The 25,258-nt window shown below is 49.6% G+C and overlaps 1 protein-coding gene across 1 annotated transcript in view; it reads left to right on the top strand.

Moving 5' to 3' along the window:
• Nucleotides 1-289: 289 nt before the first annotated feature.
• The window catches only part of LOC119097839 (translation initiation factor IF-2, mitochondrial), a 32,803-nt gene continuing 7,834 nt past the window's right edge, over nt 290-25,258 (top strand). Inside the window, exons 1-7 of the mRNA XM_037220792.1 lie at nt 290-366; nt 767-905; nt 14,760-14,856; nt 15,917-16,094; nt 18,576-18,739; nt 21,504-21,727; nt 24,237-24,388. Of these exons, the coding sequence (XP_037076687.1) occupies nt 314-366; nt 767-905; nt 14,760-14,856; nt 15,917-16,094; nt 18,576-18,739; nt 21,504-21,727; nt 24,237-24,388 (1,007 nt within the window). The 5' untranslated portion in view covers nt 290-313. The remainder of the gene's footprint in view (nt 367-766; nt 906-14,759; nt 14,857-15,916; nt 16,095-18,575; nt 18,740-21,503; nt 21,728-24,236; nt 24,389-25,258) is intronic.

The following is a 25,258-nucleotide window of genomic DNA, read 5'->3' on the forward strand; positions in this document are numbered from 1 at the left end:
ATATAGGGCACTGGCTTGTTTCATGTATAACCTGAATGTTCATTGAACAAGCTCCTTAATTACCTGCCCTGGTATAATTATTTTTTTGTTTGATATTTGCTGATCTTTTCTTAACATGTCCAGCTCAACCCAGACCCAGCTCAGGTGTAGTGCTTAGCCTTGCTGTTGAACAATCAGCTATTAATGTCATTAAAATCATACGGTATCTCAATATTTTTGCTGTCTGTGGATCTGTTTATGCACTTGCTGAATGCCATGCTTTTTCCAGAAGCTACTTTTCTATTATTCTGTTGTGGTGACAGACGGACCAAGCATGGCTGCTCTGTTACTCAACCGTGGGATCTTCTTTGTCATGGCAGGAACCAGGTATACCATTTTGTATAGGTTAAGAATTGTGTGTATATAGCATTATTTTCATAAATGCATTATGTTTATTAGTTTAATTATTTAAGTCATATATTACATGAAGTTCTTGTTATTAATGTTTCTGTACATGTACTACAATCTGTGCTCTAAACCATCGATGTCATTGTAAGCTGTAATGAGCTGGCCTGTGGTGTTGAGCTCATGTGTTTTCGAAGCATTTTGGCATCAGACATTATATAACATTTTACATTCCCTCAGAAGCAGTTACATCATTGTCATGCGCGGTTTAAATATTTATAAACAGTTTGCCTGCATTTCATAATTTCCTATCATTTTACGCTAACAGTGTTCTGATTCTTGTCCTATACATGTGAGCATTGACTTGCAATTTGTCTTTCAGACAGTCTGTTCAATCAAGCCTGGCTCCTTTCTGTGGTTGGCAGCGTTCAGCCATTCGGTCATGTGCTCTGTGTGGTGTGCAATGCATGCACACATCTGGGCGTGTTTTGAAACAAAAGAAAACCAAGGAGCACAAAAAGGTAAGTGCCAGGGGAGGGCAGCTTCAACCCAAGATATAACTTTTGATAAAAGTACTCCATTAGCTGAATAGGTTGTCCAAGTTTAAGCAAAGTTGATAAATCATTAAAGGGGTTGAGGGAAGTTAAAGCTTATCTGTTAATCCACATCTTTTTATATAATTTTCCCATACCTGGCTTGTATCCCCCTAAACCTCCTGAAAATGCAGAAATAGCTGAATTATACTGTTTTTCACCTAATCATGGTATTTCAGTTCCTTTTGTAAGCTATGTGTTTGTGTGCATTTTATAAGCATGCCATTCCCCTGTAAAATTGTCAACTATGGCTGAGGAATTTTTGCAGTTTGTAATTCCAGTTCTCTGGTTGGTAAATTCCAATAAAGATGAAAATTTAGTATTTCAGTGGACTGAAATAAGTTGTATGAAGTCAAATCCTTCCAAAGGAATGTCAAAACTTTAACACAGTCATTTCTATCTCCGCAAAAGAAGAGAACGGAACATTGCCGCAAACCTGCGCTGGAGTCGAATTTTTGGTTTTTGATGAAGCATGGACTAATTTAAAGACTTCTCCATGTCATATGGAGTGGGTAAGTCTATGGCGAAGTATATGGCCAAGCAGGTCCATTGGTGAGCCTATAAAGCATTGGTGATGTAGATGTCCAAGCATTGGTGATGTTCGGGTCCGCGCCATTTGAAAGCTACCCGAGTAGAGAAGAATATCGGCTGCCGTGCGGTAGCCGATTGCGAATCTGCTTGTTGCGAGGGGACGGATTGAGCGTAAATCAGAATACAACGACCGGTCGAACTTCCTACACAAATTAAGTGATTGTTCCGAAAAGAGTTTCCTATGTCACGGTTTACCCGTGGTGTTACATAAGTACATAGTACATAAGTACATAAGTACAGCAAGTAGTAATGAATGATAAGTGACGAGAAGCGCACCAGTGGGCATCTCACTGACAACGTGTGCGCACTCCATTGGCAACAAAGCACCAGAGCAGTTTGCCAACCAGCCCTACCAGTAAGCAGCGACCGAAATCGGAGCCAAGGCAACCAAATCAAGCTTTCCTCCCGCGAACGCACTGAATTTCAGTGTCACAACGCGGCAAGTACAAACACGATACAAATGTGAGGGTACTGTGAATAATGTCGCAGACACGAGTATTGAAAGCATGAAGGGCGAGTTCGCAAGGCCAAGTTCGCTATATCGTCGCTGATGCCACAGTCGTCCATATTGGCAGTTCGGCATTGTTTTTCATGATTGTTCTTGGGACGAGAAAGAGAAAAATGATTGCGTGCGTGTGTGTGCGCACGCGCGCCTTACACACAAAGTATTTACCAACATGGGGTGACCCAGAGACTGCGTTTTCAGAGGTTTTGATATATATATATATATATATATAGAAATATTTTGTCAGAATCCTTCCTTTTATGCATGTTTGATTGCAAATGACTACTGACTCAGCATTGACGAGCTTTTTGACGCATCGTTCTACTTTCGGGGCTTTTGGCTGGCTATTATCATTTATATTAAAACTGGTTCGCACAAAATTACTCATATGTTCGTCGCACTTTACATTCTTACGTTTCGAGATCTTATTTCATCGTCGGAGAGGACTGAAGGGCACAAGACATAAGTTTTGTGTTTGAAGGACAAAAAATTGTGCACTCCTATTGGAAAACATCTTTTTGCAACGGAAAACACATTTGAACCTCGGCTAAGGTAAGCAAGAAAGGAGCATATTTTCACCTTGACACATCTAGAATAAACTCATAATGGGAACACTACGAGGACCCAAACATATTGCCACAATTACTTCAATAGTACTCACCGCCTAACACCTAGTGATTCAAGGGTTTACAAGGATTTGTTTGTGTGTTTAAGGCTGGAGAGAGCTCGTCAATGAATATGCTTTCCCAAATTTTGAAGGCGTCTTCTGTCATTGCCCCTCCGTAAAATGTCAGTACTGTCAGTTGTTGCCATGTCAATCGCCTACCGTGTTCCTGTTCCATGTGGTCCAGAGGTGCCTCGTCACGTAAGTGCATTGTCAGGCGTCGTGAGAGTGTCGTTGTGGTCACACCAATGTAGTGTATGGGACGAAGTTTGCAGCCTTCGATGTTGCATTGGAATTGATACACTACATTGGTGCATTTAGTTTGTCGGGTTTGTCTGGGCTGTTTCTCAAAGAAGGTTACAGATTTTCTCATTGCGATAATAAATGACAATGTCAATTTTGCGCTCGTTCTTGCCTTTTACATGTGAGATGATTTCCGTAGGGCTTTTTCGTCTTTTTTGTGAGCAGATGTCATTTCATTTTGATAATACAGTTCAACGGTTGGTTGGTTGTCTCGTCTTGGTTTGCTGTGAAAGTGTCTTGTCATATGTCGTATTATATTACGACATTATATTGCGACGTATTATATTACGACGTTGAAAACCAAATATATACGAATTTAGTTTTTCAACGTCAGAATTTGAAACACCGTTGTTCACCAAGATGTGTCTGATCCTTACCAATTCTGAACGCAGTTCTGCCCAATCAGAGCAGTGCTTAAATTCACGTCTAATGAATGACCTTATGACGCTAATTTTGTAGCGTCGAAGACACCCACTGTCAGCTTTTAAGCACCGCCCTTTGTTGGTCCGCTTTCGGCGTACAGTCGTTTTGAATTGCTGTCGTTGTCCATCAACAGTCGCGTCGGGAAACGGTATTATGCTTTGCGCACTTCGTTCATTTGGGAATTTTAAACAGACTGCTCTTCAAATATGTTTTCGAGACGTTTTAGTTGGTCAGTGTCCCTAACTTCCACAAAGTTGTCTACATAGCGACAGTACATATCTGGTCTTATGTCGTCATTTTGCATTGTGTCGGCTTCTACATATCCCATAAAGAAATTAGCGAATGAAGGTCCTAAAGGTGAACCTATCGCAACACCCTAAATTTGGCAATACATTCGTCCACCAGGCCCGCGGAAAGGAACTTCCAACGAACAGGCTTTTAGTAATTGCTCAAGGCTCGGCGTGGCAATTGCTCGGCGTGATTGTAAACAAGGCTGTTGGATATGGTTCTTGCAATGGCCACGTTTGCAAATAGACCTTGTATTTTGCAGACCTCTGGATGACGACAGGACATTGACACAACAACTGACAGACAACACTGACATTTTACGAACGTGCAATGACAGAAGGCGCCTTCAAATTTGGGTAAGCATATTCATGACCGAACTCTCTCTAGCCCTAAACAGACAAACAAATTATTGTACAGCCCTTGAACTTTTAGGTGGTGGGCGGTGAGCACTATTCATGTGATTGTGGCAATGTGTTTGGATCTTTTAGGCGTTCCCATTATGAATTTATGCTATATCCATCAGATTGAAAATAGGATTCTGTCTTGCTTCAATTAGCCATGGTTCATTTGTGTTCTCCGTAGCAAAAAATGTTTTCCAATAGTAGCGCACAATGTTTGATCCTTCAAAACTCAAGGCCTATTTCTGTTGCCATTCAGTCTTCTCCGACGATGAGATAGGACCTCGAAACTAAGAATGCAAAGAGCGACGAATACATGAATAATTTTGTGCGAACCATCTTTCATCTTAACGGCAATGCCAAGTCAAAAGCCCGGTAACTAGAACGATGCGTCGAAAAGCTCGTCAATGCTGAGTCAGCAGTCATTTGTAATCGAACGTGCATAAAGGAAAGGATTCTCCCAAAATATTCCAACATAAAGCTACAAGACCAGGCAGTTAAAAAAGGGTTTTATCCAAACATATAGAGAACGACCTGTGAATCACGAACTGCAGCAAAAGAAGACGGCCTGTGAAATTCTTAAGAGAGAAGAGAAAAGTTTTAGAAGAAGAGCTACAGGCATGTTGCCCTGAACATGAACTAAAACAAAAACTACTTGAAGAACTTGACGTGACTGAATGTGATGCTAGACATCTTACTTGAAACAGAATATTGAAAAAGTTCTCAAAGCTTCATCGTGGACATACAGCATTACCGGAAACTGCCGATGGTAACATCAATTTATCTCACCATGATCTTACTGAGGAGCAAAAAGAGGTGCTTAATCTTGGACTTAATTGTCATGTGTTGTCGAAATATGATAAACTTAGAAAGAAATTAGAACTTGAAATTATTTACCAGGACATCTTGAATTTGGAAAAAGAGGACAAGATTACCGTAGACAAGGATCTAAAGAACAGCTTACTGGGGGAGAGCATGAAAAAGCGTGGAAATGATAGGAGCAAGATATTCACACAAGAACTCAGGACCGCGGCAAGGAACTTCGAGAAACAGACGAAATGATCATTCGGCGAGCGGACAAATCATCCCTCTACGTAATACCTGACAAAAAGGAATATCATTATGCCAAACTGTATCTTAAACGACAAGAAGTTCCGGCTCATCACATAAGATCCAACAAACTCATGACTGAGCGTAGCAAACTAATCACTGCTGCCAGTGCCGCTGTTCTGCAGGATAAGGGGTGAATTGGCGCCTGGCTTATCGGTCTGTAAAAAAACTCCCCAAAAAATCGCAACCCCTTCGTCCAATAATTTCACGGATCCCTTTGCCAACTTATAGAATTGCAAAACGTCTTAATGGTCTTCTGTCCCCATGGCTCCCATGTCGTACAGCTTATCGTCATCGGATGACCTTATTGATATAGTGCGATCTCGTCAGCCTAAGCGTCTACTAGGCTCTCTAGATGTTGGCAATATCTTTACAAACGTGCCCATTGAAAGAACCATATCCATCATCCTTGACCGCGTTTACAATCACGCCGAAATTCCTCCTATCAAAACGTTAAAGCGCCTTCTTGAACAATTACTAAACGCCCGCACGTTGGAAGTTCCTTTCCGTGGGCCTGATGGACGAACTTGCCATTGCCAAATTTAGGGCGTTGCGATGAGCTCACCTTTAGGACCTTCATTCGCTAATTTCTTTATGGGATATGTAGAAGCCGACACACTACAAAATGACGTCATAAGGCCGGATATGTACTGTCGCTATGTAGACGATATCTTTGTGGAAGTTAGGGACACTGACCAACTAAAACGTCTCGAAAACACATTTGAAGGGCAGTCTGTTTAAAATTCCCAAATGAACGAAGTGCGCAAAGCACAATACCGTTTCCCGACGTGACTGTTGATGGACAACGACAGCAATTTAAAACGACTGTACGCCGAAAGCGGTCCAACAAATGACGGTGCTTAAAAGCTGACAGTGGGTGTCTTTGACGCTACAAAATTAGCGTCATAAGGTCATTCATTAGACGTGCATTTAAGCACTGCTCTGATTGGGCAGAACTGCATTCAGAATTGGTAAGGATCAGACACATCTTGGTGAACAACGGTGTTTCATATTCTGATGTTGAAAACGAAAAACGTTGTATGACAAGACACTGGCAGCAACCAAGACTAGACAACCAACCAACGGTTGAGCTGTATTATCAAAACAAAATGACATCTGTTCACAAAAAAGGACGAAAAAGCCCTACGAGAAATCATCTCACGATATGTAAAAGGCAAGAACGAGGACAAAATTGACATTGTCATTTATTATCGCAATGAGGAAGTCTGTGACTTTCTTTGAGAAACAGTCCGGACAAACCCGACGAACTAATATGCACCAATCTAGGATATCAATTCAAATGTATCATCGAAGGCTGCAAACTTCGTTCCTTACACTACATTGGTGTGACCACAACGACATTCTCATGACGCCAGACAATGCACTTAGTGACGGGGCACCTATGGACCACATGCGACACGAACACGACAGGACATTGACACGACAACAATTGGCAGACAACACTGACATTTTACGGGCGTTCAGTGACGGAAGACGCCTTCAAATTTGGAAAGGACAGCCATTAACGAACTCTCTCCAGCCCTACACAGACAAATTGTTGTTCAACCCTTGAACATTTAGGTGGTGGGCTGTGAACACTATTGATGTAATTGTAGCAATGCGTTTGGGTCTTTGTAGTGTTCCCATTGCAAAGGTATGTTATATTCATCAAAGTGAAAACACGATTCCGTCCTGCCTCAGTTAGCCATGCTTCATTCGTGTTCTCCGTACCAAAAGATGTTTTCCAATAGAAGTGAACAATTTGTGTTCCTTTAAAACTCAAAACTTGTTTCTTGTGCCATTCAGTCTTCTCCGCCGATGAGGTAGGTTCTCGAAACGTAAGAATGTAAAGAGCAACGAATATATGAGTAATTTTGTGCGATCCGTCTTTAATCTAAGCGATAATGTCAAGTCAAATCCTCGGAAGCTGCAACGATGCGTCAAAAGGCTCGTCAATGCTAAGTCATCAATTAGTTTTAATGCAACATGTATATATATATATATATATATATATATATATATATATATATATATATACACATATATATATATATATATATATATATATATATATGGTGCATTAAAACTACGCACGCACGCACGCATGCACGCACGCATGCACGCACGCATGCAGGCACGCACACACGCATACACACAATATATATATATATATATATATATATATATATATATATATATATATATATATATGGTGTGTATGCGTGTGTGCGCGTGCGTGCGTGCGTGCGTGCGTGCGTGCGTGCGTGCGTGTGGGTGTGGGTGTCAATACATTTAGGGACTAAGCCAGTCCCGTCGTGAAACATCCGACGCCTGGTCTCATTTTCCGTCGTCTGGAGATCACCTTAGGTGCTGAGTTAAACACTGCCTGCACTTTGGCGACAGTCGATCTGTTCGTGCTCTCATAAACCTGAGCGCAGCAATTGACATGGAAGGGCGCAAGCGCGCCGCTGATGCGAGGCGGAACATTGGCAGGCGGAACAGCGACCAGTGACATGGCTCAGGTGCCGCTCCCAGACGGACACTGCACGTCTGGGAGTGCTCCCCCACGTGCAGCTCCAAAATCCCACGCCTAGCCTGTTCATACTATCTGACCATCGGAGAGACTTATCCATGAGCAGGACGGTGGTGAGCCACGGATCTGGCTGAGTTGGCACCTGCCTTCACAAAGTAGAAGTGCCGCCTTACCAGCGTTAATCAGCACGCCATAGTGGAAAAGCCACGTGCACATGGTGTCCAAGCCCGTCTCCAAAGACTGCCGCAGGCCTGGCGTCCCGCTACGTGGTCCAGGGACGGCGGTCTGCGTGTCGTGAGCTTAACGGTCTGCTGTTATACGGAAGCCGTTGATTTGATACGGCGTGTGGCGAGTGACGCCGCTACTAGTCATGTTATATGACGAATGACCGAGCCAGGAGTCATGGAAGTGTCATTGTTGAGGCTAAATGGACTAGAGAGTGTTTCTCCCTCTCATTCTCCCCGCGGTTGACCCTCCAGATAGTTCTGGAATCACCCTGTAGAAATTTGGAGCTGCTGGAACTTCGTAAGACGGATAGAGCGGTCCACCGCATGAAAACGGGGCTAGGTGTTCAAGTGTAAAAAGTATCACTTCCGATCGGTTCATCTATTAAAGATTGTTCCGCAACAGCTTAAAGAGTAAAAAAAAAGAGTAAAAAAAAAGTAAAAGAGTAAAGGGCACAAGTCAAGGAATGTTTCACGAATCCCTGCTGGTCAACACTGAAAAGTTTTTTGGTGCTTTAGGTAAGACGTAAGCGGCTGGTGAACAAGGTTTTCCACAATTTTGCATGTAACCAGAACCGGCGTAATGGGGCTAAAGTTCGATGTCACAGACGTGTCGTTTTTTTATAAAGTGCTATTACAGCGGGACTTTTCCAGTTAGCGGGCACGATTTCTGCGGCAATGCTAGTGTTGGTAATGCGAAGTTAAGTTCGACGGATAACGCTGGGCTAGTTGTAAAGGAATGTTAAATGTTATGTAACCATCCGCACTGCCTGCTACACCAAAGTCCGCTTCTTAGTGGTGAAAATAAGACCCACTGAAGTTGGTCAAAAGCAATAAGCGGTATATTCACATCCGTGTCCACACGATGGAGACGGACGATTAATATTTTGTTGCGTCCCGATTGGTAACAGTCGGTGGTGACCTTGTGCCGGGTCTCAGCGCCGATAGAGGTGAAACAGACGCTCAGCTCGTCCGGTGAGGTGCACAGGCTGGATTGGCGGGCCCGGTTTGGCGGACCCGGTTTGGGTACTGCTACAGGCTGGAGTTGACGGTGCAGCATCGATGGACGTGCACCGTTTCTACGCTGCCTGACTACACTTCGAGAGTTTGTGCTAATGGCTCGCTGAACCGCAATGTCCAGCTGCTTGAAGGGTGCAAGATCACCATTGCTTTTTGTAGATTGTTTTATTGAATGCAGATGATGCCGCTGTAGCCTGGTGAGACGATCAAGACGAGAACTAGTGTTACTTAAGGTCACGTTAGAGGGACACGGTGACGTCACTGCTGCGTCACTTCTGCATTACTGCTTACGTTGTCCTTTGACCTGAACTCTGACATCCTGGCCCGCTCGCCCAATTTGCCTAGCCGGGGGCGCATAGATGCCGGATTGGCTGTCATGCGGCTCGATGCTAATTGGTCGATCTCGAGCGAGGATAGGACCAGCAGCCAGTGAACCTTGGGCACGTATACAGTAGCATGAAAAAATATTGGTCTCCTGGCACCGGAATGGCTCAAGTGTGCCACAATGGCTGTGACGTTTGGACCCACAGTTTAGTTAGTTGTTGAGTTTTAAGGGAACATCGACGGGGCCCACAGCTTCCGCTATGTGACAGGACAGCAGTGTTCCATGGTTGCCTGCTCGTTTGAAGCTTACTATGGGACCTTCGGTTGCCAGATTCACAGTGTCGGATGAAATCTTGTGTTGCTGGGCACATAGCGTACGAAAATTGTTCCGCGAATCATTGTACATGGGATACGGCTGTAGTGACTCAGCGTGGTGACTTGCTCACTTAAGGTCATTACGGTGACCTGGGGTTACGACATTCGTAACGGCTGACAGCACCGTGCACCGCTAGTCGAGCGGGTTTTCTGTGGTAGGGTAACAAGAGATCAGTTTTTTATTGAAACGGTGGTATGCCCCTTGTGGCTACCCGTTCAGTTGAAAGCCGCCAGAGTCGCAATTGCTGATGTAATCGCATGATGGAGAGTAACACCCAGGGTCCTGGAGTTCTCTTCGGGCCGAAGGTCCGGCAAAATTCTGCCTTAAGTCGGCTTATATCGCTCGGTGGTGCTGAAGCCACCACTGCTTTCTAGTTCAACTGTCTGGCAAATGGGTACAGTATTTTCCCTGTTGGCGGCGTCACAATATGGACAGCTATGACGTTTCAGTGGCTTCCGCGGGCCCGAACAGGAGTAGTGTCAGGACTCTGGGTGGGAAAAATATTTTGATCGCAAGTTTTGACTGATTTGATTTTACATCCGTCTGAGCGCTGCGCCTGTGCCAGCAAAGAAATGCAAGACCTAACAAGTGCTGACCCGCTTCCTATCGCACCTGAGTCCCACACTGGCAATACCAAACGGCTGACACCGGCAGGAGCCACATTTCTGACTGCGTTTGGTTTTAAATCATCTCCCTGCGAAATAGAAGTAGTAGAGTGAGAAGTCTCCACTAAAGGTCAAAGTTGCCCGGTAATTGTGTATTTTTTCACCCGCCACCAACAGGAAGTCCATCTATGTGCATAGTGTCACCCTACGTTCGTATGAATCCGTGTTTTATGTTAGCTGTCCTTCAGATCTTCCAAAAACGTTACCTTACGAAGGCGCTCCTTTACTGTTCTTGCCCCCCCCCCTCCCTTATTTGGTATCTTTGGTAGTCTCTTTGGTCCAGTGTCAAAATTGTGAGATAACGTCACCTGTAGAATAATTGTCCCTGCCCCAGAAGTCACTTTGAGCACTAAGACGTCAAAACTGACCCAATACATGTTGAGATCTGTAGAGATCAAATGGGCCCGCATGGTGTTGAGGGGAAGTATACAGACATACGTACAGAAACCAGGCTGAAGAGAATATATGAGGGGTGTCGGTGGTGATTGATTTAACTGCGCGTCAGGAAAACTAAAGATACGAAATTCGATTTCCCACAGTGCCATCCCTTCCTGTCAGCGACAAGAAGCGATGTCAGCTGTCAGCGACAAGGATGTTATGTGATAAACCGTCTGGTGCTCTGGGCATTATTGTGATGTATATAGGTAGATATATATGTATATATATATATATATATATATATATATATATATTCGGGCGCTTAGGCAGTATGTTTTCATTCATGCAGTTTTGTTATATACAAGGGCAAATCCACATTTCATCAGTTTCGTGCGCGTTTGCTTGATTGTTCGAATTATATCTTTTGTTGTTTTTGGTAAGCCATAAATCAGATCACCTATGACCATTTACATAAGTTTCAGCTTACTGACGTTTTAAGTACATTCGTTTCGGTTTTCAAAGCAATGTGAGACAGTTGGACGGGAAATATTCCAAAATGGAGAAATACGATGCATGCTCTACGAGACACGATCAAAGGTGGAACCATCAGTTTGCAGATTGTCCGAATATCAGACTAAATTACAAAACACATTTAAACACGCGTACGTCGCTTTTCCATCCATTTTGACGGCATGGATAGTTCAAGGCATCGAATCACCCTGCTGCCATCGGGTAATTGAACAGGTCCAAAGTCATACTCGAGCTAAGCAGTTTGTTCAAGTCAGGGGATTTTTATTTGATGAGGATGGCTTCGAGAACTTATTAACGGCGTTTGCTTGGACATGATTTTAAAATCCGTATGTTTTGCTTCAGCCAGAGCGCAGGAGTTTTTTTTTGTGGTGGGTTTTGCGCATATGCTGGTGTGGCGTTGCCTCCTCCAGGTGCATTGTCATGCGTCGGGATCGAGGTGTGGTTATCCCGATCGAGTAAAACAACAATCGAGCAAACGCGCAAGTAGCTGGTGAAATGTACATATGCCGTGCATAGAACAAAACTTGGACACACACACACACACACACACACACACACACACACACACACACACACACACACACACACACACACACACACACACACACACACACACACACACACACACACACACACACACACACACACACACACACACACACACACACACACACACACACACACACACACACACACACACACACACACACACACACACACACACACACACACACACACACACACACACACACACACACACACACACACACACACACACACACACACACACACACACACACACACACACACACACACACACACACACACACACACACACACACACACACACACACACACACACACACACACACACACACACACACACACACACACACACACATATATATATACATATATATATATATATATATATATATATATATATATACACATATATATATATGTATATATATGCATGTATATGTATATATATGCATGTATATGTATATACATGTATATATTTATTTACATAGATATGCATTTATTTATATATGTAGAGATATGATTTGACAGCTGTCAAATTTGATGCAAGTAATAGCATCTGTGCGGAAGAAAATGGCAATGAAATAATATCTGAGGACGGAAAGTATGTTCCATTCACTTGGTTTGTGCATGTTGAAAGCTTTTCTTTTCTTTTTAGGCACACATTTGGTAGGTCCGTTGAAAAACTCGAAGCCCATTTTTAAAATCACAATCTGCGTTAAAAATTGCGGATGCTGCTGAAGCCTAAAACATTTATGAAATGCTTGCTTCCGCCTGGTTGGTGGCCCTCCTCCCACCCCCACCCCCACTCTCCGGCCCTTCCCCCCCCCCCCCTCGAAACGCCGCGTACACTCTGAGTGCGGGGTAATTGAAGACCCAGCCTGAGCGGGCACTCTAAAATGCATGCCGTTAATGTCCTCTTTCGCGAGGCGGTGTCCCAAAGGCGTCCTGCGGTCCACCGCACGGTCAGTGACGGGCATGCGCGAGTCCGGACTGGGGACCTGACGTGGCTCCGCGATATTAGCGCTACAAGAAAAACTTCCACTGTCAGGAGTGCTACAAGGCTACTTTTACTGTCTACACTTATGCACAACCAAAGCGCTGCACGACAAAACTTACACTGCAAAAATGCATATTCGCCGTTACTTCTACTGTAAAAACTATAGGGTCATCACTTATACACGACATTACTTATACTGCAAAGTAGAAGTAATGTCGTAGCATAGTGCTGCACTATGCTACGGCATCAGTGCTACACGAAAATAGTCTATCTCAAAATGTGTAACTGTCGTTACTTTTCCGCAAAAACTGATATATTCGTCACGCATACGCAACATAACTTGTACCGCTAATGCTTGCGTTGAGTGGAATTTGCGTGAACACCCAGCATGGGCATAGGAACAATTCACAGGCTGGGAAGAAACTCCAGTCGGGCAATACTTCAACTTAATGTTCATGATGCTTATACTGAAAGCCATTTTTTCATTATGTTACGTGATTTTGTCGTGTGCAGTGTTTGGCGTGCGAGCTAAGGCCGTAATTTGGGCAGCAAAATGTAGATAACGAGCATAACCTTTTGAATCATTAGCGTTGTGTAGCACAGAACCAGAAGTTACTGTAGTAGAAGTATTTTTACATTTCAGTCAACACCAGGCCAGGGGTGTAGTTTCGTATTCAGTCGGGGGACCCCATCCACCTCTCATCTGTGATACAAAAGTGCGTCACATTTGGGGTTGTTTCCGCGTTTCATGTATTTTGGAGGAGGTTTGGCCCCTTTTCCCTGTTCAACCTCCAAATTTGCTTTGCACCATTACGACAGTGACGTTTAGACGTTTATTCAGTAGAATAGATTGTTCCGTGAGTAACTGTCGTGGATCCGTCGATCGCAATATTTGCAGCAGCAATAACGTATCGACGCCACGGAGTTGGTACCGGCAGTCTAATCTCACCTAGCCAAGTGATGTGTAGTGACAGCTCCTTCTGCACGATTTTGATGAAGCGTAACCTTTGGGTTAGGGTACTGACCGGTACAATTTGTGGGTTATGGCCTGCATCGTGATGCACAAATGTCGCCGATAAGCATTGGTCGAAGCCGTAATATCGTTGATAAGTAAAGAAGGCTGTGTAGGGTTTTACAGTAGGCATAATAATAGTCATCGGTTTTCTTGAGACAAATATTGTGTTGTGTAGCACTAATGCCACAGAAAGCTCGTTGCAGCAGACATAATGACGGTTTAAGTAAAGACTGTATAAGTTTGCCGTAGAATTAATGACTGGTTATTGTTTTTGCAGCATAAGTTTTGTCATGCCGTACTCATGTCATGTATGAGTTTTTGCCGTAGAAGAAATGTTGCGTATGAGTTGAGGCTGTACGTGTCCATGCATAAGACGATTATAATTTTTTGTGGTATGTGTTTTGTCGAGTAGGTGCCACTCATGTTGTGTATGAGCTTTAGCAGGAGGAGTAACGTCGTGTATAAGTAAATACTGTGTAGAGTTTTGCAATAGATATAACGAATTGTATATTGCATTAGAAGCAGCTTTGCGTATAACTGATGTAGTAGCACTTTTTCGGTAGGATTTTTTGCCGTAGCGGTCCTGTCGTGACACCGAGCTCACGCGGCTCCCTGTCGTAAGGCGGGGCGGGCCTGGCCGGCAGCCGCACCAGCCTCGGTCCGGCACAGCACGCGGCTCCCTGTCGTAAGGCGGGGCGGGCCTGGCCGGCAGCCGCACCAGCCTCGGTCCGGCGCGGCGTTCACTGCCAGCTGTCAGTCAGTGGTATCATGTCGCAAGGTGAATAAGCAGCCGAAGCAGAGGACCCAGATGGCTCCCTGTTATGGCTAGACAGTTAAAGCCGCTTCTTGCGTGCTCTAAGCGCATGCTAATAACCACGTGTGTCTTCACAGATTGAATTTAAGCCCAAGGCTAAGGCGGATCCAGTGGTCAAGATATGGCGAAACATGACAGTTGCTGAACTTGCCGCTGCTCTGCAGAAAACCGAAGGTTTATCCCTTAACTGACACTTGTGATTTTTGACGCTCGTGAAGTACAAAAGAATGCGTTTATTTCCACTTGTTGGCGTGCAAACTGTGCCGATGTCAAGTTGGTGCGGCTCTGACGATGACGAACGCCATTCTGTTAATAACTTTAACTCTTCTGTACCGAGGCTTCATCCAGGGGGCGATATGTGATGAGTCAGAAGATCCTGCAAAAATAGCGTTGTTGTGTTGGAGGGTACTGGTTGAGCGGCGCTATCCAGAAAGCCTCGGTTGTATTGCAGAAAGCCTCGGTTGTATTGCAGAAAGCCTGACGATTCCAAGCTGTAGATAAGACAGTACTGTTAGCGTTATATTTCGTTGAATAACGAGCAGAAATGAAAGATAGTTGTAATAAGATTTCGGCGACGCGCTTTTGTCAGAACGATTTAAACGAATTTAGAAAGCATTATGGTTTCTACCGTTCTGACACAGCATGTAGCCTAAATATGCATACATCTATCTCTCCTTTGCCCTGATTACTCGACGATGAATAAAGCTAAGAGTGCCGTCTTATCTACATGCCTAATGTTCCTCGTAAATGCACTTAACAACTTGTGTAATTACAAGCTGTGGTCATGGTTAAGAGAAAATGAGATTCAGCAAGAAACAACGAAAATTGTTTTGAAATGACTTAAAGTTTCGTTAAGTAGCTTAGTTTTAACCTTACGAGTTATAGTTTGTTTATGAACCTCATTTTGCGATTTATCGATATTTAAGAGCAGCTTGATCTTTCGCTCAATCGTTTTTCCTTGTAGCCATGAAAACGGCTTGGAAACGTTGCTTATTCCCAATATAAGAGACGCCTGCTGGATGAGTTAACCAATACCTCTTCGCTTGCTGAAGGTCATTTGCTTCCAATGTAAAAGCCTCCCATGAGAATGTCGAAAAGCAGGGCTTAAGGCCTTTGTTGTTGATGTCACATACGTTTTAGCCGTGTATTTTACGGTTGTGTGCCGTGTGGGCCCGGCCGTGTCGCCGGCCGATCGGGCACTTGACAGTGCGCCGCCGCCGCCGCCGCTCTGCAGACCACGTGTTCGAGGCCATGCTGTTCGTGGACGGCACGGACGACTACGACGCGTCGCACGCCCCGATCGGCGACGTCCGCGTGCTGCAGGACGTCGTGCGGCGGTCGGGCCGGCGCGCCACGGTGGTGGCCCCGCCTGAGCCGGCGGCGCCGCCCGTCAGCAAGGACGTCACGCGCAGGTACGGGCCGGTCACGGGCACAGCCGGAGGCGCTGCACACGCACGCCTGTACAGAGGCATAACGGGGTATGTTTTGCCGCGGGTTGTAGCATTGCTGACTTACCGTGTCACGGCGCTTGGAACGCGTCACACTGTCACCCAAAAAGCGACGTTTCTACGCAGCATGCTTGTGATTTCTGCGCCGTTTTGGTGTCGGTCCGATCAGCCGACTAGCGGTATGCCGTGCAAAAAGGCTGGCAGGCGGCAGAGTTTTGCCAGACGTCCACGGTCTCGCCATGTGGTACTCCGTGCCGTGCTCCGTGCCGTGTTCCGTGCCGTGCTCCGTGGGGTGCTCCGTGTGGTGTTCCGTGCCGTGCTCCGTGTGGTGCTCCGTGCCGTGCTCCGTGCTCTGTCCCGTGTGGTGTTCCGTGCTGTGCTCCGTGTGGTGCCCCATGCAGTGTTCCGATTACATAACAAAGGATGCCAAATCCCTTCGACCACGGCCTGTTGGACGCGCTCCTATCGTTTAGGACTAAGTATGAAGTAAAATCTTGAAATGTCCGTTATTCCGCAAACGATACGTGCAGTAGTGCCTAGGTTATTAACTCCTATGAGTAGTGCACACTCGCTGGAGGCGTCTCTTTGCGCACAAGACATCGGCCCGCTCGACGTGTGTGATGACGGTGTGTCGTTCCCGTGGGGACCAGTCACTGCTAGAGCGCATGATGGCACCCGCGGCTGCCTTCCTCTGTAACTGACGAACGATTGCTGTGCACCGCAGCAAACCACGGAAGTTAATGAGATGAAATGGTTATGGTCAAGGCCCCCGGCCGAGCGATTATAAATGTCAATTCATGGAAAGCTCTGCAGGGTCAGCGGCTCGGCCTCCGCGCCGGTTTATTTGGTGAGCCATAGGATCCGAGCAGACTGTGCCCGGTGCTCTCAACACCGTTCATACTGCAGTCGTAGTTACCTCTACATCTGCCCGGGACTTTTACTTGGGACCCCCTGGAAAAACCGGATGAATTTTCACGTCGAACGGCGATAACACAATTCGTGTGACTTTCCTGAAAGTCATTTCAATGCTATTTTGTTCCGCGTCTAAACCATTCTTGAGAGACGATGTTGCCGTTTACCCCAGACGAGAAGATAGCGGAATAGTCTCTCAAACACAAAACCAGTTGTCAGGACTCCGCTAAATGCGGTTTAAGCAGTGGCTTAAAATGCGAAAAGCATTATTAAGAAATGCCGTTTTTGGGCCATGTGCGGAAGGTCATCACACAGGGTTGACTTGAAAACGTGGCTGGTAAAGTCGACCTGAGGAAGGGAGTCAAGCGGACCACGAGGGAGACTGCAAAAGCAGGAGAGATCTCGCTGCCGCGTCACACTGCTCCATCCGCGTGCTCGAACAGGAGATAGGCGGTAGCAAAACCGCTGTATCCAGGCTGGCAGTAAGAGCCCAGACTGTTACCATGCAAAGAAAGCTCACTTCAGAAGCTCTGACGAACTGATTACGCCACCAGATTAGTTTAGACTCGAGGCGCACTTTTGTTTAGACGTTAAGCTGAGATTCATAAACGCGGCCTTTGTTCTGCCAAGGCTCGTGATGGGGTTCGAAGCACCACTGCTTAGTGCGAAGCACACCGCCTGGTGCGCCATCAACAGTGAAGATGCCATCACCCCTTCAGGCTCCATGACAGCAGAGGGCTTCAGTGACCGCAATGACCAGACGGTGCAAGGCAGTCCCTAGCAAGTGTTGAGCTGATTTAAGGAGAAAGTCTGCGGTGCAGACCCGTGACGTCAGAGGCCTCAGCAAGATCAGCGGAGGTTCCTACAGCGAAGAAGGCGAGACAGCTGCTAAGAGGACGATCTCGACCAAGCCTTATTTCATTGAATTGGCCAAGCAATTGACCAGCTTGTTCCCCGATTGAGTTGCAGGTTTCTTTCCTTGAAGTGTGTAAATCGCAAGTGCACTCATGTGCTGTGTAAACCATCCTCGGTCAAGGGTGCGCAGGAACGGCCGCGGAAGCCGTAAAGCCAGAGTCTTGTTATGCTGCGCATCGTCTAAGCTAAGAGGGGCAGGAACATGTCAACGGTCAGATGTAGTATAACACCGACTGCCCTTCACATCGCTGCGTCGTTCGTATTGCAATGCAAATAAATGTCGCGAGAAGAACCAGTTTAATCCGTCGGTTTGTCCTGGAACGCCGTGTGGTACGCGGATGCTAAACATCTGTGCACCTTCCCCTGCCAGTTTAATGAAAACAGGATATTCCACTGCGTCGGTTAAGCGCTATCGGTATGGTTTTCCGGAGGCGGCAGGCTTCATTTGCTTAACTGTGTTGGTAACTGTGAAGGTAACTGTGCATGGTGGTCACAGTCACGCCCATATCCTCTCACTCGTCCCATGCCGCAAAATGCGCCTTAAAGGTGGGCTCTGTGGGGGAGTGGCCCCGGATGGTGACGCGCCTGAAATCCCCAGACGTCATGGTCCGTCCACAGGCCGCCGCCGGCGGACCCGGCCAGCCTGCCGCGCCGGCCGCCCGTCATCACCATCATGGGCCATGTGGACCACGGCAAGACGACGCTGCTGGACGCGCTGCGGCACTCGCACGTGGTGGACTCGGAGTTCGGCGGCATCACCCAGCACATCGGGGCGTTTCGAGGTCCGTCCGGCCGCCTGGTCGGCCGCTGCTGGCGTCGCCGGCTTTGGCGCGACCTCCGAGACGTTGCCGCCGTCGCACCATGGGTTGTGATGCGATTGTCATGTGATGCACCACAGTTCTCATGCGATGGTGTAGGTCATTTGGAGGTACCTACCGGACATGGCGTGGCAAAACTCGTTCAGCTGAGTGCAGGGAGGTCAAAAATATTAATTCATACTATCCGACTTCTTTCTCCTCCGCCGTCTCCTCCAGACTTCAATCTCCTCTGTTGTCTCCTACAGACCTCAATCTCCTCCATCTCCTATGGACCGCCATCTCCTCCGCCGTCTCCTCCAGACTTCAATCTCCTCTGCCGTTTCCTACAGACCTCAATCTCCTCCACCATCTCGTATGGACCGCCATCTCCTCCGCCGTCTCCTACAGACCTCAATCTCCTCCACCATCTCCTACAGACTTCAATCTCCTCCGCCGTCTCCTACAGACCTCCGTCTCCTCCGTCGTCTTCCCTGGACCGCTATCTCCTCCGCCGTCTCCTCCTCCAGCGTGCTTCCTTTGCTGCCTATGTGTTGCCCTTTGACATCGGACCTCACGTCCTGACCTGCCTACTCGATTTGCCTTGTCTGGGGCATGCAGATGCTGGGCTGACCGCCATGCGGCTCGATGCTGATTGGTCGGTCCTGAGCGAGGAGGAACAACAGCCAGCAGATACCAGTTCACGCGTGTAATAGCGTGCACAAATATCGGTCCCCTCGACACCCAAATGGCTGATCTTTGTCACCCTGAGTCCGAGCAAGGTACCAGAGCACAAATGCCGTCCGAGTGTGCTTTGGCTGAACCGCTGTGAGCATTAGAACGCAGCTGCCGTCAGACTAACGGACTCCGCATATCCCTGTTATCTGGTTACGTTGGATGTTGACCATCTTAATGTCATATATGCCATATGGTCTTGACTTTCGTACTCGCTTTCTGTTTCCCGTCGTAAAGCAACAGCAGCTGTACAGCTGGATTGCGCTGCCCACCGCTGTTGTTCGGCAGTGAGGGGTATGAACCACTTCGTCAATTCCCCTCAATGCTGTCCTCCCGACCCGTGGCATTGTCCTGCTGCCGTCGAGCTGCAGTCCTCCGGGGACTGTTGTCCTGCTGCCGTCGGGCTGCAGTCCTCCGGGGACTGTTGTCCTGCTGCCGTCGAGCTGCAGTCCTCCGGGGACTGTTGTCCTGCTGCCGTCGGGCTGCAGTCCTCCGGGGACTGTTGTCCTGCTGCCGTCGAGCTGCAGTCCTCCGGGGACTGTTGTCCTGCTGCCGTCGGGCTGCAGTCCTCCGGGGACTGTTGTCCTGCTGCCGTCGGGCTGCAGTCCTCCGGGGACTGTTGTCCTGCTGCCGTCGGGCTGCAGTCCTCCGGGGACTGTTGTCCTGCTGCCGTCGAGCTGCAGTCCTCCGGGGACTGTTGTCCTGCTGCCGTCGGGCTGCAGTCCTCCGGGGACTGTTGTCCTGGTGGCCGGTGCTGACGGGGCGGGTGTCTGTCAGGGCCGCTGTCCTGGTGGCCGGTGCTGACGGGGCGGGTGTCTGTCAGGGCCGCTGTCCTGGTGGCCGGTGCTGACGGGGCGGGTGTCTGTCAGGGCCGCTGTCCTGGTGGCCGTTACTTACTGTCTGTCGGGACTGCTGTCCTGGTGGCCGGTGCTGACGGGGCGGGTGTCTGTCGGGACTGCTGTCCTGGTGGCCGGTGCTGACGGGGCGGGTGTCTGTCGGGACCGTTGTCCTGGTGGCCGGTGCTGACGGGGCGGGTGTCTGTCGGGACTGTTGTCCTGGTGGCCGGTGCTGACGGGGCGGGTGTCTGTCGGGACTGTTGTCCTGGCGGCCTGTGCTGACGGGGCGGGTGTCTGTCGGGCCTGCTGTCCTGGTGGCCGGCGCTGACGGGGCGGGTGTCTGTCGGGACCGTTGTCCTGGCGGCCGGTGCTGACGGGGCGGGTGTCTGTCGGGACCGTTGTCCTGGCGGCCGGTGCTGACGGGGCGGGTGTCTGTCGGGACCGTTGTCCTGGTGGCCGGTGCTGACGGGGTGGGTGTCTGTCGGGCCTGCTGTCCTGGTGGCCGGTGCTGACGGGGCGGGTGTCTGTCGGGACTGCTGTCCTGGTGGCCGGCGCTGACGGGGCGGGTGTCTGTCGGGACCGTTGTCCTGGTGGCCGGTGCTGACGGGGCGGGTGTCTGTCGGGACTGTTATCCTGGTGGCCGGTGCTGACGGGGCGGGTGTCTGTCGGGACTGTTGTCCTGGCGGCCTGTGCTGACGGGGCGGGTGTCTGTCGGGCCTGCTGTCCTGGTGGCCGGCGCTGACGGGGCGGGTGTCTGTCGGGACCGTTGTCCTGGTGGCCGGTGCTGACGGGGCGGGTGTCTGTCGGGACTGTTATCCTGGTGGCCGGTGCTGACGGGGCGGGTGTCTGTCGGGACTGTTGTCCTGGCGGCCTGTGCTGACGGGGCGGGTGTCTGTCGGGCCTGCTGTCCTGGTGGCCGGCGCTGACGGGGCGGGTGTCTGTCGGGACTGTTGTCCTGGTGGCCGGTGCTGACGGGGCGGGTGTCTGTCGGGACTGCTGTCCTGGTGGCCGGTGCTGACGGGGCGGGTGTCTGTCGGGACCGTTGTCCTGGCGGCCGGTGCTGACGGGGCGGGTGTCTGTCGGGACCGTTGTCCTGGTGGCCGGCGCTGACGGGGCGGGTGTCTGTCGGGCCTGCTGTCCTGGCGGCCGGTGCTGACGGGGCGGGTGTCTGTCGGCGGCAGTGGAGATGGCCGGTGAGACCATGACCTTCCTGGACACGCCCGGGCACGCGGCCTTCTCGGCGATGCGGCAGCGCGGCGCGCTGGCCACCGACCTGGTGGTGCTGGTGGTGGCCGCCGATGACGGCGTGATGCAGCAGACCCGTGAGAGCGTCCAGCACGCCGCAGACGCCGGCGTCCCGCTCCTGGTAGCCATCAACAAGTGCGACAAGCCCGACGCCGACGTGGTGAGTGGGTCCCCCGGGCCGCGCCCGCCATGGTAACGCCACTGACGGCGGCCGGACAGCCTGAAGCTGGGCAGACCGCTTGGCCTAGGCATTGAAATATTCGAGGACGTATGTTTGCATGCCACCAAACAGATTTCAGTGGGATTTGTGGTAGGTAGGGCACACGAACCAATTTTCAACGATGATGCGAAGCCCGGGTTAAGGTGAAGGACCACAGGTGATGGTAACAGTAGCAGGTCGTTGTTGTTTTTTGCGCATTTCTGAAAAGGAGCGCGACGTGACCCTAGCTAAAATGGCTGCTCGTAATACGTGCGCAGAAGTTACTTCATTTGGTCCAGAATTTTATGTAATATTTGTACTGCATAGATTTCGATCGTAGTGTCGTAATATATGGTAGCTTGTGATTCTCAACAGGAGCCCTATGGCTGTCCGGTACGTTTGATGCTCGCCAGCATTTGCTGTACAGTCGTTTTCTCTAGGATTCGTGCCTGGTGATGATGACCACAAATATTCTATCTCACCCACCCGGGCCGGGGACATCGCAGCGAGTTGTGAACTTTGCAGGCACAAAATGATGTGGAGTGTTTTTGTAAACATTTGTACACCGTGCGAGCATCTTTTAGAAAGGTTTTGATCGTTCGAATGCTGATTTCGCCTCTTGATGCTCTATTTATTTTTTCGTACGAATATTTGAGTTAAGTGAGGAAGGCATTCATCCCCTGGTTTTGGTGCATTATGAGTTCAAAGTTATTTTGATAAATTATGTTCCCTCAATATACCAGGGAGCACTGGTTAAACTACACTACATGGCAAACATTGTGAAGAATTTCGATACTTGACGTTTTAAGCTGTACGCGTGAGCTGAAATTTTTTTGTGGAGTTATCGGCCTTCGATGTACTAGGAAACACTGGCTAAACGACATCACAGAACTTACATTGGCCATATTGTTATGCTCGGCATTTCAAGCTATGCGTATGATCACGGGCAAACCAAGGTGAGCAAAGTTAAGCAAAATACAAATCCGAATCTGTGCCGCTAAAAGATGTGAATACAACAAATCATCCGAGCCCCCACATCCCAACCCCGGCTGCACCGTTCTACCTTCAAAGCTGCACGAAACAGGCGTCTAGGCCAGGTCACGGTGACCCGTACCGAGGAGGATATTACAAAATCACTCGCAACGAGGATCACACGACACAAACATTGCACGAAGCTCACGAGCGTCCCTGGTATTTGGGCTCTCACGGCCCAGTACCCCATGCACGATAGTGCTCAGGGCTGCGCGAAGCCCAGATGGCACGCTGAGAGGTTTTGTGCTGATCGTACATGGCATCAGGGTAGAAAGGCGTTCGCCGGCGGTCAGCGGTGCTCATCTGAAGACATTCGTAGCTGTATCCTAAACGTGCCCCCAAAAATGCTGCTCAAACCAGGTGTCATGGTAACATGGTACAAACCAGATTCCATGGTAACGCGGAACCAGGTCCCATCAGATCCCACGGTAAATATGGTACAAACCAGGTTCCATGGTAGCATGGTACAAACCAGATCCCATGGTAACATGGTGCAAACCAGGTCCCACGGTAAGATGGTACAAACCAGGCCCCATGGTAACATGGTACAAACCAGGTCCCACGGTAAACATGGTACAAACCAGGTCCCATGGTAACATGGTACAAACTAGATCTCACGGTAAACATGGCTCAAGCCAGGTCACATGGCAACATGGTATAAACCAAGTACCATGGTAACATGGTACAAAGCGGACCCCACGGTAACATGTTACAAAACAGGCCCCATGGTTTGTTTGTTCAACCTCCCATGAAGATTACGAATGCGCAGCGACCGCAGGCGACTGCAGCGACTGCTGGTGACTGCTGCAGTGGACTCAGCATAAGAACTCTGAGCTCATGATTCGGATGATGATTGCGGATCGGAGCGTTCAGCTCTAGTGGAGGCTCGACCCTAGGTAGTCGTGGTGGATAGATGCGTGGTGTTCCCGCTTCATTTGTTTTTAGTTGGTTGTGGTTGTCTGTGATGTGTATTGTCCCACGATTTGTAGAAATGTGGTTTGTATGTGCAGTTGAAAATCAGTTCTTTGCCGCATCTACCGCGTTGCGAGTCTCCGTTTACACGCGATGCGAGGGGATCTGCTCACATTGATGAAAGGACTCACCACTGGCCCAGTTCGGTAGTCGTTCCGTCACGAAACAAGAGGGGATGCGCATCGAGCCTGGGTAGCTGAGGAGGAACGTCAACTTATACAAGCGTAAAAAGTTGTGTGATGGGAGCTTAAGAGCCTCTCCTTAAAACATGACCTGATCCAACCATTTGAATAGGATGTGGCTGATTACAAACCGCGCCAGCTCTCAGTCATGACGTCAGTGAGCTTAAGCCTGGACAGCGCGTCCAGCCGGAGTAAGGCGCTGGCGCGGGTGACTGCGACGCGGTGGGTGGGCATGGACGTGACACGCGCCGCTGCGGACCTGAGCGCCGCCCGTGCCGCCGCAGGAGGCCACCAAGCGGTCACTGCTGGCGGCCGGCGTACAGCTGGAGGAGCTGGGCGGGGACGTGCAGGCGGTGCAGATCTCGGCCCTGCACGGCCATGGCCTCACCGAGCTCAAGGAGACCATCCTGGCGCTGGCCGAGGTGCTCGAGCTCAGGTGAGAGCGCACCTGACTGGGCGGGCGCCGGCGGAGCGGCCGGCGGAGGGGCCGGGCGGGGCTCTGCTACCCCCTCCCTCTACCTCCCCCCCGTCAGCCGCCTGGGCGGGCGCCGGCGGAGCGGCCGGCGGAGGGGCCGGGCGGGGCTCTGCTACCCCCTCCCCCCCACCTCCCCCCCCGTCAGCCGGCTGGGCGGGAGCCGGCGGAGGGGCCGGGCGGGGCTCTGCTACCCCCTCCCCCCTACCTCCCCCCTGTCAGCCGGCTGGGCGGGAGCCGGCGGAGGGGCCGGGCGGGCGCCGGCGGAGCGGCCGGCGGAGGGGCCGGGCGGGGCTCTGCTACCCCCCCCCCCCCTACCTCCCCCCTGTCAGCCGGCTGGGCGGGAGCCGGCGGAGGGGCCGCAGGGGGCTCCGCTGCCCTCCTGTCAGCCGGCGGAGGGGCCGCAGGGGGCTCCGCTGCCCTCCTGTCAGCCGGCCGGGCGGGCGCCGGCGGAGGGGCCGCAGGGGCTCCGCTGCCCTCCTGTCAGCCGGCCGGGCGGGCGCCGAAAGACCTTGTGCGTGGTCTCTTTTGGTGTGTTCTGAGCTCATTAAAAGGCGACTGTAAAAGAAGCGCGGCGCTGACAGAACAAAATCAACTGGTGTCTCATTTACTTTTGTGTGGTAGGATTTCTTCCCTTCCAGGGCTTCAAGATCATATAAATTGCACTAGATACAATCTCGTATTACTTCGTTCCCCACCCCACCCCTACCCCACCCCCATTCCCACATCTACTCGCATCCCCTCCCCCACCGCAAGCCTGCTCCCCCAGTGTGAAATATTGCAATTCCAAGGTATACATCATACTGAATGCATAGTCGAGCAATGCGGCCAAAA

The sequence above is a fragment of the Pollicipes pollicipes genome, unplaced genomic scaffold (assembly GCF_011947565.3).
Source record: "Pollicipes pollicipes isolate AB1234 unplaced genomic scaffold, Ppol_2.1 Scaffold_4530;HRSCAF=5331_pilon_pilon_pilon, whole genome shotgun sequence".
Classification (NCBI taxonomy): Eukaryota; Metazoa; Arthropoda; class Thecostraca; order Pollicipedomorpha; family Pollicipedidae; genus Pollicipes; species Pollicipes pollicipes.